This window comes from Gekko japonicus, unplaced genomic scaffold, assembly GCF_001447785.1.
Source record: "Gekko japonicus isolate JY-2015 unplaced genomic scaffold, Gekko_japonicus_V1.1 scaffold24, whole genome shotgun sequence".
Lineage (NCBI taxonomy): Eukaryota > Metazoa > Chordata > Lepidosauria > Squamata > Gekkonidae > Gekko > Gekko japonicus.
In genome coordinates, this window is record NW_015164665.1 from 2,375,232 (window position 1) to 2,389,472 (window position 14,241).

Consider the following 14,241-nt stretch of genomic DNA (forward strand, 5'->3'; position numbering starts at 1 on the left):
GATGCTTGCTTAACACCACCCTTGAACTCTAGGGCCACGGGGGAAAGACTACGTTAAAACGGGCTGAGACAACTTCGTAGATTTTGAAGGCTAATCCAGTTGCAGAGGGTATTTAAAGAAATGGAAGTTACGTGACAAACCGGACGGAGGACAGAGAAGAGAGGGGAGGTTACAATTACACATACACAGTTCTCAATTGTACTTCCGGGCTAAAGTTGAACTGGCTTTTTACTCTTAATTTCCACGACAGAAACACCAAGGCCTAGAGCGGCAACGCTTCTGAGCCCCCCCCCAAACAACCCAGGCCAAACAGCGCCTTCCTGATGCCACCGGAAGCCACGGCTATGTTCTGTCTAGCATAGTACTGTCTTTATGGTAGCGCGGAAGGGCGTGTGAGCGAGAGAGAGAGAGAGAGAGAAGAGGGCGGAGTCAACGAGCTCGGCCAAGTCGGTCAAAGTGCGAGTCCCACAAAGGCCGCCAGGAGGCGCTGCTAGCTGGGAAGTGAAGTAGGGTTTGATTTTTGCGCGGCATTTTCCTCTCAAACTCCCGCCTGGCGCCGGTCAGGGAGCGAGATGGTAAGCGAGCCGTGTTTGTTTGGGTCTCTGCGGCCGCCCGGCCGCCTGCCTCCCTGCCGCCCTTTCTCCTCTTTCCCCGCCTCGTTGAAAGGGTGGCGGGGAAAGAGGTGCTACGGGCGGGAAGTGGAAGGAGAGTGGGAGCGTCTGCGAGGGAATTCCTCTCACGAGGCGGTCTTTCTGCACGGGCAGTGTGCACCCCGTGATGATAACGGAGGGCTTGGCCCAGAAGAGGCGAGCGTTTGGCCGGGGGGACGTCACCCGAGGGGGGGGGGGAGAGAAAGGGTTGTTAACAACCTAGAGAGAAGATGCCCTGTCGCTTTGATAGAGGCTTCATGGCATGAAAAGGTTCGGCTGTCCTCCAACGCATTAAGCCTGAATGAGGAGGACAGGGCATGTTTCTCCCGGACTGTTCGCAACCCGGCTTGTGAGCAGCACTTGGGGCCAGTTTCCCTCCCCTGCAGAAGCATGAGATGGCAGGATGGGCCTAGGGTTCAAGGGGGTGGGTGTCCGTTTTGAACGTGCCTTTTTGCAAGAGAGGTCCATGCAAGAAGAAAACTAGTACAGCGGGAGGGGGCCTCGACTTGTTCTATTTTTTTCCTTGCTATTTTTTTCCTTGTGCTGGTTTTCTGCTTGCAGGGAGTTCTTCTTTCAAGGGGTTGAGGGTGGTGTATGTTGTTTTTCCTTCCTCTGTGTTATCCTTGCAACAACCAAGCAGGCTGGGATGCTTAGGGCTCCAGAACACAACTTGAGGACTGGTAGTTCCAGCCTGTTAAATGAAGTGTTAAGGAACTCACCTGGGCATAAATCATGTCTGTGACACTACTGTGAATCCCATACTCTACAACATGCCTCTTCTTCTAGATAATTGCACACCTACACTACAGTCAGGACACATGACAGGAGATAAGTTGCCACTAGTGTTCCCTCTAAGCTGAGTTAGTGTGAGCTAGCTCACAATTTTTTAGCCTCTGGCTCACACTTTTTTGTGTTAGCTCAGAAAGGATGGCTCCAGAGCAAACTAATTTATGCAGTAGCCAAATCGCTTGCTCACAACTTTAATGTCAGTAGCTCCCAAAGTAGAATTTTTGCTCACAAGACTCCACAGCTTAGAGGGAGCATTACACCACCAGGGCTTTTTTTGTAGAAAAAGCCCAGCAGGAACTCATTATCATAATAGTCCACAAACCCCGACAGCACAACTCATTAGCATATTAGGCCATACCATTTAAATGCCTCCCTGATCCTTCTAGGGGCCCCCCTGGCCCACCCGCCTTAGAGTCGTGGGGGGGAGGGTTCACTCTCCAGGCCTTCCCTCTGTAGCCAGGCATGCACACTACACTTCACAGAGGTTTTGGCTGTAGTGGGCGTGGCCAACTCTGAAGCCAGCCAGAACTCCGTTCCTGTGTGTTCCTGCCCAAAAATAGCCCTGCTTGCCACTATGTCTTCTCTGTGGGCTGTGGATGGACCTTCATCTGACCCAGCAAGGCAATGTCTTATTCAGTCCCGGGAAGCCATACTGCATCAGACCATCTAATTCAGCATCCATGGTGGTTAAATAGAGCTTTCATGTTTAGAGGTTGTTTAACTGTATACCAGTTTGTGAGGGTCATCAGTGGAGAAGTGCTATTACCTTCATAATTGTGGGTGTTCTGAAGGCATCTGATTGGACAGTGTAAAAATAGGATTTTGCACTCTCTTTTTTTTACCTAGCAGCCTTTATGTTCTGCGTTGGGTACATAAAATCACACCCCTGTGAACTAGAGATGCAATTCTTTACACACGGTGGAGCTTAGTTCTCAGTTAAACATTCATTCATAAGTTCAGGCTGGAATAATTGTTATCCTTAAACTAAGAGCAAAAAAATTGCATTGTTAAATCAAATGAAGGTGCATTTAATCCAAGGCTGTGTATCTAACAGTGGTCAGCTTACATGGCCTTCAGAGGGCCATGTGGTCATGGTTATCTCTTTCTTTTTTGTGCTCACATCTGGGGACTGGTGAGTAGCTCTTGTTAGACTTGTATACTATGTATCTGTCCACTCTTCAAAATTAATTTAAAGCACATTTATAACATATTACGCTGGTTATGTGCAGGGAAGACATTCTTACCACTTAAGCATTATTAGGTGCTTACAATATCAAGGTTTTTCAAATATGTTTTTGGTGAATTTTTTCTACTGCTTTTAACAGTTGCACAAAGGCAGGCATTCAGCATCTGAACTTTTATTCATCAGAGTGGGTGCAGTGATAAGAGAAGCTTTACTTGCTAATTTTATTTGTTACATAGGCATTAAACATGGAGGATTATGTCAGAAAAAGTTTGCTGCGTTAGTAATGTCCATATCACTATAACTATGAGATTAAAACTATGAGCCGCCCTGAGCCTTCGGGGAGGGCGGGATATAAATCCAAAAAATAAATAAATAAAAGCATCCTTAGTTCTTTAGAGGAAATTAATTTGCATTAAGCCTTTGGTCTGGGGGTGTGCTAAATCTGCTTGCACCCTAGCCATAGACAGCAGGGTACTGGTTTATGTGGGCAAATGACCACTGTTCAAATGTTCAGCTCTGTACTCCCTGCAACCTTTGTGATGGCATACCTTATCTGCAAGTTCCATTGAAATGGACATGATTCTGTACACTTGCAATTGCCCCAGTGTAGCATTCAAATAATCTTCTGTGAGCAGAGTCAGTACAGTTGCAGATGCACCTCCAGGCCCTTGCTTTTAGACTGCAGACTAGCCCACATATATAGATGAGTGGGTTGAAAACCACTATTTGAAGAGGTCAACAAACACTCTTCAGTCCTGTTGTTAGCAGCTCAGATAGTTGCTATGCAGCTGAGTTCTTGTGACTTTGCACCTCTTACTTCCTATGGTATTCTGTTAACCACACGTAAAACCATAATAGGATAGAATTTATATGTGTCAGTATTGTGAAAGCCAACGTGGTATAGTGTTTAAGAGCAGTGGACTCTAATCTGGAGAACCAGGTTCAGTTCAGCAACTCTTCTGCATGACGCTAGCTGGGTGACCTGGGGGTCAGTCACAGCTCTCAGAGCTCTCTCAGCCCACCAAAAAATAAGTCTAGCTCAGTAAAAGAGTTAGAACTTAAGGCTGCCAGACAGTCTTTGGATCTCCTGGCTGTATCACGCACAAAGCCATACGATTAATTAATAATTAATTAGTCAGTGCTGCCAGGAAAGTTTAGTAGCACTCTGTTGGCTAAAAATATCGCATTCTATCACGATATCTGACATGTTTATGTAACTTTCTTGCTCAAGAGACTGATGTGAGGGAAATGCAGTTACCTTCTTGACTGAGGTGGGGAAGGGGGCAGGGTGGCCTGCAGAGGGGAGCCAGTGGCTTCGCAGCACCAGTGCAGGTGCACAACATGGGAGATGGGCAAGCTAGAGTTTATTCAAAGCTATCACACACTGCTTTATGCCTTTTTGCTGAGTCTGATGTGAGGAAATAGACAGTGGCTGCAAGTCAAGATTTCTTTCACTGTGGTTTGAGACTCTTCCAGATGAATAAGTACCATATAAGACATTCCCCAGGGCTGTCACAGCAATATATTCTTCATGCAATATATTCTTCATTCCCCAAGGCTGTCACAGCAATATATTCTTCATGTAGTAATTCCAGAGAAGAAACCATGTTAATCTATTGTAGCAAAAATAAACAGGAGTCTAGTGGAATCTTAAAAGATTTATATGTGTATTCCAGCATAAACTTTGATGGATTGGACCCTGTTTATTCAAATGCAAGGAATCCTCCCTATGCTGTCATTTTATGTAGAAGGTAGAGGGGGAAAAATAGAACGAAGGGTCTGTGAAATGCAAGCAGTATAAGGTGAAGTGTTGTTAGGTAAATGTAAAGGTTTCCCCTGCTTGAAAGCCAGCCGAATCCGACTCTAAGGGGCGGTGCTCATCTCCGTTTCCAAGCTGAAGAGCCAGCGCTGTCCAAAGACGTTTCTGTGGTCATGTGGCCAGCATAACTAAACGCTGAGGCGCACAGAACACATTTACCTTCCCACCGAAGCAGTACCTATTTATCTACTTGCAGTTTCTTGCTTTTGAACTTCTAGGCTGGCAGGAGCTGGAGTCAGAGACGAGAGGTCACTCCAACATACGGCACTCGGGTCTCGAACTGCCGAACTACAGACCTTCCAGTCTGCAGTTCAGCGTCTTAACCTCTGATCCACCGCGGCCCCGAGGTGTTGTTGCAGGCAACTCAATACAGAAAAATACAATCCATTAACTAGTTGTGCAAAACTGTTTAAAGACCTTCAATGAGTGCAGAGTCCCAGACTTTGCTAAGATAGTGACCATTTGCAGTAAGAAAGTAGCCCTTTCCCCCCCATCCCACAGCTAGGGTGAACTGAGTCATGGGATTTTTACCTCACTGTAAATATATATTGTGTTTAGAGTATATTTATTTATGTATAAGACCACCAGCATTTGATGTGTTGAGCTCGCGACCTCAAAAATCCACCTCAGCAGTCCCATGATCTTTTTGACCTGTGGCATTTGAAAGGTATGCATAATAATTTGAGGAAGGAGGCTTTCATTTAGGAACCTTGAAATGACTTAGTGGATAAGAAACTTCTGAAACTCCAGGGGAACCTTTTCCCAATCCTTTATACCATGCAGTACAGATTAACATTTGCAATGATCAGTGCTCATGGGAAGTATTCTTGCCATAAACCTAGAATTCAGAACCTAAAAAGGTTAGTCAAGAATAGAAGAGGGCCAACTCTAAAAATCTAATTATGAAACATACAAAAATATACATGTATTTATTAAACACAAATTAAAATAACAAATAAGGGCCCATTCATACCTCATATACAAATATAAAAATACAAAGGCTGATAAAATAGACCTAACGCGTTTCGGCCTTCACAGGCCTTCCTCAGAGGTCTAATGCAAATCGAACATATTGGCTAATATGTAAAAATATATACAATCAAACATATACAAAATATGAAATAAAGATCAGAAAACAATTGTTCCAAAGTTTAACCACTGGGCAAAAATACAAATGGAACCTCCAGTGCAATCACATGTCCAGTAGTACTTCTCTCTGGTCAACTATACATTTCCTATCTTGGGGAAACCTGGGACTATCCACCTATTACAGGTACGTCATGTCAGCCTTCTTCCATGCTTTCTGACACAGTTCATGAACTCCTGTCATCTATCTTAACTGAGAGAATCAACACCTTCACCTAAAATGTCTGGATTCGGCCTAAGAGTGGGCAAAAGATCACAAAGCATGTTTAATAGACCAAACTGTTGTGATCTAAAAAGTTTACTAAAATTTCTTTTCTAGTTGAAAGAGGTATATACAGTTACATGCACAGTATATATTAAGCAGCACTTTTCCCAGAAAGATGTGGAATATGCTGCATAAGATGTAATAGTTATTACTGTATTCTCTTAAAAATATAAAAGACTGCACATTTTAAAGTTAAAAGCAGTAATATTTCTCTGCTTTGTGCTGCTTAAGTACACAGTTGGCACGTCACATGGCAACAGTACTCAGCCGATGTAGATTTCTTAGTTGTGCATACTAAAACTGGAGGAAGTTGTAGGTCCATGGAAGTGGTGCAGTCTGCATAAATGAAAGATGTGTAAAAAAATTGTGATTTTCCTTGGGATGGGATATATAACATTGCATATTGCACTTGTATTTGAACAGTTTGAGTCCAGTGGCGCCTTTTTCTCTCTGAGCAGAGAACAGGTAGGGAGGGGGAAGTCAGTTCAATGGTTTCCAGCTTCACCACGGCTACCTCTTCAGGAAAAGCTTTTTTGACCCAGCCTGTCCTGGTCAGTGGGTGGAGAAGCAGATATGCTAAAAACTCCTTGTAGCAAGGAGGAGGTCCTTTTTGTGCTGATTCCATCAAAGCGGACAGAACTCTCAACTGAGGTCTGGAGAAGGTGACCATTAGCCATGTGCTGGCCTAATGGAGCCTTCAAAGTAATGGGAATGCTGTAGAGATCTGTAACTTTCTAAGCTAAAGAGCCTGCCTCATATTTAACAACAGAAAGAACATGTATAGAGTGAGGGACATAGGAATTGTGTTTTACCCTTTTCTTTTGAATCCCATGCTCAACCTGGTGCTGTGGTAAAAGTATGCTTGTAAACATTTTCGTTTCAATAAATACTTTATAACTGTTGATCCTGGTAGTAGTTCTTTGTACTCCATAGACTTCCACCGTCTTGGACACACTATGTTAAATGAAGCACCAGGAGGTAGGCAGCCAGTTGGCAAGTGGTTATTCCTCCAGGGGTGCACAAGACAGAAAATTGCCCCCATGGTGACCAGGTGCTGGGCAATGAGAGACACAGTGCAAGGACTCAGAACTTGGATGGGAAGCTGGGAGTCCTGACCCACCCAGTGGGCGATTCCTCCAAAGGTCAGGTGATGGTGGAAAAGCCTCTCCAGGTGTTAGGAATACCTTGGAGGGCAGGGAGGAACAGGGCCTGCAGGCCAGAGCGGGACTGTTCTGCCACGTCTTATCTGAAGAGGTGTGCATGCACACAGATGCTTATACCTTAAATACAACTTTTTTGGTCTTAAAGATGCCACTGGACTCAAACTTTGTTCTGCTGCTTCAGGCCAACAGGGCTACCTACCTTAATCTATGCACTTGTATTTGCTTGTTTGTTTATTTGAACACTGAGGATGGGTTATGTGAGAAGTCCCATGAAGGGCATCTCTCTAGAGTTAACAAAGCAATATGTTAAGTTTGACAGCAGTATTTAGATTGTTGCATTTTTTCTGTTTAGTCAAAGAAAAGGGGGCTGAGCATTGAAGAGAAGAGAACTCGGATGATGGAAATATTTTTTGAATCAGTAAGTAGCATTGTTATTGCAAACTGTCGTAACTGGAGTAGTTTCACCATAAGCATGCTTTCTAATGAGAAATTTTTTTTTGTTTTCACTGAGCCTCTGAAGGAATCAAACATAAAACTTCTGCTTAATAAGCTCAAGGATGATGCGGCCACTTGTAGACTTGTTTCCGATTTATCTTTTCTGAGAAAGGCAGTGAACTGTATGGTGTTAGAGCAACTTCAGAACGTCAGTGCTGCATCTGCCGTCAGCATATTTCAGTTCATTTTGAGGCCAGGCTTTGGAATTGGACTGCTGAATGATTTTTGTTTTCAGGTTAAACTGGACAGTTGACGGCAGCATTTGATACGGTAGATCACACCATTCTTAGTAAAATATCTGCTTGGTATGAAAGGAGTAGCCCTGTAGTGGTTTCATTCTCTTCTGTTTGATAGGACACACCGTTTCCTTCACACAGTTTCCTTCAGAGTGGCAGTGGTTTTGGACCTGACTTTTGGATTGCCTCAAAAGCCAGTTTTATACCTTATGCATGTCTGGAGCAAGAGGCTGGTTGTCCTTTGAATGCTGAGTACCATATGCCTGGTGGAATGCCTGGTGGAATGAGCTCCCGTGCGAGATCAGGGCCCTGCGGGATTTACCACAATTCCGCAGGGCCTGCAAGATGGAACTCTTCCGCCAGGCCTTTGGTTGAGGCAGTGGGCGTCCCCCTCCTTGGGTTCCTCCATCAGTAGCCTGGGTCCTTTGAAATCTTAAATTTTAGGGATCTCCAAGCAAAACTTAAATTTAATATCATTAACCAATGAGTCATCTGGTTCTTACTCGAGTTGTATTATGCGATGCCGTTTTGTATTTTAAAATGTAAATTGTGTTTTAAATTGCTTTAATTGTATTGTATTTTATTGTTGGAAGCCACCCATCAAGGGGAGGGCGGGATATAAATCCAATAAAGAAATAAATAAATATTTTATTGTCTAAGCCTCCCTGTGCATGGAGAGCTGGTATGGTGCAATGGTTAGCGTGTTGGATTAGGATCTGCAAGACTGAAGTTCAGATCTCCACTCTGCCATGGAAGCTCTCTTGGGCTAGTCACATACTCTCAGTGTAAACTACATTACAGGATTGTTGAAGGCGAGGAGAACAACATAAGTCACTTCGCTTTGGGTCCCCATTGAGAAGAAAGGTGGGGTATAAATGACAGGCATAAATACAGTCATTTCAGTTGTTAATCAGTTCCTTGAAGTAATGAAGAAGAAGAGTTGAGTTTATACTCTGCCCTTCACTTGGGGTCTCAGAGCAGCTTACAATTTCCTTCCCTTCCTCTCCTCACAACAGACACCCTGTGAGGTAGGTGGGTCTGAGAGACCTCTTTCGAGAACTGCTCTTGAGAGAACAGTTCTGAGACAACTGTGACTAACCCAAGGTCACCCAGCTGGCTGCATGTGGAGGAGTGGGGAATCAAACCTGGTTCTCCAGATTAGAGTCTGCTGCTCTTAACCACTACACCAAACTGGCTGGTCAAGTGATCTATTTTAAATTTGTTCTGCTAGTTAAGAAAGAGATGGCTCTGTTTAAGAAAGCTGAATTTTTTGAGGGAATAAACCTTTTTTAGGACACGGTGGAGTTAGTTTTCACAGATCAGCTTAAGAGTTTAGGAGTGCTTGTGGAGCCAGTCTTGCTGTATAGAAATCAGGTTGCTGTAGTGGCTGAGAGTGCCTTCTGTTTGCTACATTTGATTTGACAGATGTCTTCTTTTTTTTAGACTTGGCAGAGCTGGCCATACTGATCTGCACTTTTGTAATCTTGCAGTTGGAGTACTGTTACATGATGCATATGGGGCTGCCCTTGAAGACAGCCCAGAAACTTCAGCAGATTCAGAATGTTACAGCCCATAACATAGTTATCAGGGGCTAGGCAACACAAACACACTGGCTTCCAATTTGTTTCAGAGTATAATTCAAGGTGCTTGTTAAAACCTAAAAAGCCCTTTGTAGCCCAGGGCCTTCGTATCTGAATGACCATCTCTCCCCATGGTTATTTGTGCATCCATTATGTTCCTTCAGTTGCCTCCTTCTACTGTTCTCTCCCCCCCACACACACACACACCTATGGCTGCCCACTTAGAGTTTATGGGCTAGGCCCCGAATAGGGGAGGGGGGCATTACAGGTTTTTGGAAGTGTTGTAGGATTGTTTTATCTGCAAGAGTATTCAATGGTATTGGAGCTACCAGCATTTTGTTGGGTTTTTATTCAAATCCTTGTTTTAACTATGCTCTCTTGAGCCCCAAAGAGGAAACGTATAATATTATTATTTTAATAAATTAAAAAGTGAGCTTGATGTGTAGGCATGGCTCAGAGCAAGTTTGCTGCAAACTGAATATGTGTCCCACAAGCTGGAGTGATGCCAGGGAATATCTTGGAATGTCCTGTCAGGTTGCGTAGGGAGATGGCAATGCCAGAAGCTGCATGATTGCTTTAGACTTGCATGTTGTTGCTAGTATGATCAATGCTTCTTGAATTCAGCCGTCTGTCAGGCTGAGCCAACCTGGCCCTGCTGTTTTGAACACAAGGCTCATATAAACTGGTGTCTTATTCTAGTAGAAAGTTTTCAGAAATCTATGTGTAAATTCTTCTGAATTTTCTGGCATTGCAAGAGTTTACAGTAAAAATATTCCAGTTAAGAACTTTAAACTGTTTTAGCTTTTAAAAAAATTGTACGTGAGAGCCATGTGTTCTTTTGGAAGTTTTATTTGCTGGCTGGCAAAGGGTGTGGTAAAGTAGCATTGAATAGTTCAAATCCAGCTATGCTTTCCACCCAACTTTGGTAAACATGTCTTCTGATTACTAAGTGCCAGTCAAAGAGGCTTTACATTTAATGCTATACTGTACTTCCAAGTCTGAGTGTAAATAATACAGTTAAAATGAGAAAGTATTAAATCTGGTTTTCCATTTTCAATAATGCCTACTGATATTTGTATATATCAGGTACTTTTCAGCTATTCCATAATACAGGCTGCTCAAACCTGTATTTAGAAATGGAACCTTCCACAGTGTCTCTGAGAAAACAGGAGCAAGCAGATTTAGAGGTGTGTTAGTTAAGTTGAACTGGGGTGAAGAATACAGTGACAGGTGCTCTGTGAATCATTGGTGTGGGAGTGGATTCAAAAAGTTCTGAAGCAAATCAAAACAGAATACTCAGCTGCTTGCTACCAGTTCAACAGGCCAGGAGTATTAGAAGGATGGAACCATTGACAAGTTACTTGATAAATGTGGCAAAACAAGAAAAGGAAAAATCAAAACAGAGTTTTTTTGATACATTTAGAAGGTTCATGTAGTTTAGAATCTTCAATCAATTTTTGCCTAAGAAGGAGAATTTAACTCTTGGCTACATAATGACACAGATTAGTGAAGCAGGTCTGGAGAACTCTTGGAACATTCACCCTGCTGCCAGAAGGGTGTAGATCTGAAATGTATCAAAGGGCAAGCCATTCTGCCAGTGCCTGTGAAAACCAGAAAGGTGATTACATGAAGTTTCTCATGCAAATTTCAAGTGTTTTTTTGATTCATGGCTGTCATCCTGAATCTACAAGTCCTCTTTGCAGAGGAAGGAGTCCTAGGCAGTGCTAATTTCTCTACTTTTCGATGTCATTGTGTGTTTATAATGATGTCTTTCTTTTTTTGCCAGAAAGATGTGTTCCAGTTAAAGGATATTGAGAAAATTGCTCCCAAAGAGAAAGGAATAAGTGAGTGCTTGTTTTTCCCCAAGTCATGTGTCTCCTCAAACACTAACTAACCTTGTGCCATAAGCTTTACTGAGCTGGAGCCCATGTTTCCAGTTGCAACATACAAGATTTTTGTTTCTGAGGACAAGTGGAAAAATGCTTTCCTTCTCATCAAGTGAAGTGAAAAAAGTTGGTCACCATGTCCACCTCTGTAATAGATACCTGCTTACAAAACCTAAAAATTGGATTGCTACGTTCATTGCATGAAATTGTTTAGGTACTATGTATCAAAGAGATCATCTGTGCACTAATGTCCTTTCACAATAGATTAGATTAATATACTTGTCTTTGTTAAATCACCTGTTGTGTCAGGTTTGGATGACAGAACTACACATTTTTGGTGATTGACCCACCATTTTGGAACTTATGTCCTCTGCAGGTTATCTAAATCTTTACGAATGTTTAGCTGTATAATATAATATGGTATTTGCCAGATTGATAAGCAGAAATAAATTCTCATTTTGTGAAGCATCTGTGTGCTTCATCTTTGAGTTTTTAAAATTATCCTCGGTGATGAGCTGTAAAAATGCCAAGAGTCAGATATCCTGGTAAATATATCTTAACTATGTCACTCTGCTATTCTGGATGCATATAAAATAGATATAATGTAAAAATAATGGTTTGAATCCTGCGGCATGTTTCTGCTGAGGAAGAGTGAACAATTTTTGCTGATCCCCTTAAGAGCAGCCTTGCTGGATCAGACCAGTAGTCCATCTAGCCCAGCATCTTGTTTCACTCAGTGGCAAGTCAGTTCCCTGGAGGGCCAACCAACTGGGGTATAGAGTCCAAGGTCTTTTCCTGGTGTTGCTTCCCAGCATCAGTATTCATAGGTTTACTGCATATGGAGGTTCAGTTGTCACTATGACTAGTAATCATGATGGACCTATCCTTTATGAATTTTTCTTATTACCTCTTAAAACTATGCTCTGGCCATCACAGCATCCTCTGGTGATTCATTTTACACTTTAATCTGGATTCAGGCCTGGCTTTAGCACAGAAACGACCTTGGCTGCCCTAACCTATGACTTTCTTTGGTAAACTGAGAGGGGGAGTGCATCCCTGTTGATTGTCCTGGACCTCTCAGTGGTTTTCAGTACCATTGATCATGGTATCCTGGAGAGGCTGGCTGGGCAGAGAAGGGGCCGCTGTGCTTTTGGTAGTTCTGCTTTTACTTGACCAAACAATTCCAGAAGGTGGTGCTGGGGAACTGCACCGTGGTACATATAATCTTATATCACTTCCAGCTGGTTCACTTCCTACAGCCATTCCTCAAAAAGTGTTATCTGGCCATAGTGATCCATGCTCTGATTACATCCAAGTTAGATTACTGTAGTGCTCTCTATGTGGAGCTGCCTTTGAACATGATTCAGAAACTTCAATTGGTCCTAAATGCAGTGGCCAGACTACTGTCAGGGGCTGGTTAGGGTGATCATATCACCCCCCATGCTGAAAGATCTGCACTGCTTACCTGTCTGTTTTCAGGTGCAATTCAAAGTGCTGGTACTTTTAAATCCCGAAATAGCTTGGGACCAGGTTACCAGAAAGATCATCTTCTCCCATACTGTCCAGCTCATCAATTAAGATCTGCCTCTCAATCCCTGACTTCTGTACCCTACTTTCAGAGGTGAGGTGGGTGATGACTAGAGACAGGTGATTTTCTGTGGTGGCAACTTGCCTTTGGAACGCCTTCCCCCTTGAAGCTCATCTGGTGCCTGCTTTACTTTCTTTTAGATGTCAGGCCAAAATACATCTTTTTACCCAGGCTTAGGGGTTTTTATCTTATCAGCATTTTTAATGATCTGCTTCTGTTTTATGGATAGCTTTATGTTGCTTATGTCCAATCATTTGTTTTTAATGGCTTATTTTTTTAACATTGTGGTAATGTTAACTGTAAACTGCCTCAAGCAGGACTTGAAGAGGCGGCACATAAATAAAATGTGGTGTTCATGACTTTGACAGCTGCAATGTCAGTGAAAGAGGTCTTACAGAGTTTAGTCGATGATGGCATGGTGGACACTGATAGGATTGGAACTTCGAATTACTTTTGGGCTTTTCCAAGCAAAGCTTTTCATGCAAGACAACGTAAATTGGAAGAACTGAAGAAACAGGTAATTCAAAAGTTCTACATATCTAGTTGTTATTTGTATGCTGGAAGGTAAGCCACCTCCCGAAATAACATTTCTATCTTCGACGTGGTGTCTGTGCTTCACACCCATGGGATCTAGTGCGCATGCGCTGGATCGATCGGTGCTGTAGCAAGCTCTTTTAACGGATTTTTACGCCCAGTCCCTCGGGCATGCGCAGGAACCCCACCGCGCATGCCCAGAGGGGTGGGCGCGGACATCCCGCCAGTTCCTTTCTTACCGCTGCATTGAGTAGACCTATTTTTCGTCGGTCAGATCGGTTCGCTTTTGGCTATTCGCCTCAGCTCTTAGGAATTATTTCCTTATTTTAATTTTCTTTTCTCTTTTTATTTGTTCTTAAAAAAACAACCCATTTATTTCTGTTGAGGGGGAGTCTACCAGTTACCTCAGGCCTTCGGGCTATTCCCCCCCCTCGAACGTCCCCTCTTTGCTTTCTTTTATGGAGAAGAAGTTGGTTTTTTCAATAGGTGCAAGGGTTGCGGCAGCAAACTTGCTCCTCCCGACCTTCATACCCTGTGCATTTTTTGTCTCGCAGAGTCTCACCGGCCAGAGTCCTGTCGTCACTGTGCTCGTTTTTGTAATCAAACACGGAAAAACCGAGCTGCGCGCCTTAAAGTAGCGCTGCTTGAATCGGCCCTTACTCCTACCTCAGCGATGGAGGAGATACCATCAACATCGACAGCTCCAGCATTGACACCTGCCTTCGATGCCGACCGCTCGACACCGAAGCTCCCGGCATCCACGCCAATCAAAAAGGCGGCCAAGGCAAGTAAGGATCACAAGTCTGCGAGGAAGGGCACTTCAACGTTCCTTAAGGCGGCAAAGAAGGGGAAGGAAATGGTGCCTGCACTGGGTGATGCCCCTAAAGTGCCTCCGCTCCAACGG

At 43.4% G+C, this 14,241-nt stretch overlaps 1 protein-coding gene across 1 annotated transcript in view; it reads left to right on the forward strand.

Moving 5' to 3' along the window:
- Positions 1–505: 505 nt before the first annotated feature.
- The window catches only part of MND1 (meiotic nuclear divisions 1), a 59,748-nt gene continuing 46,012 nt past the window's right edge, over positions 506–14,241 (forward strand). The window contains exons 1-4 of the mRNA XM_015409045.1: positions 506–575; positions 7,371–7,436; positions 11,116–11,173; positions 13,172–13,320. Of these exons, the coding sequence (XP_015264531.1) occupies positions 573–575; positions 7,371–7,436; positions 11,116–11,173; positions 13,172–13,320 (276 nt within the window). The 5' untranslated portion in view covers positions 506–572. The remainder of the gene's footprint in view (positions 576–7,370; positions 7,437–11,115; positions 11,174–13,171; positions 13,321–14,241) is intronic.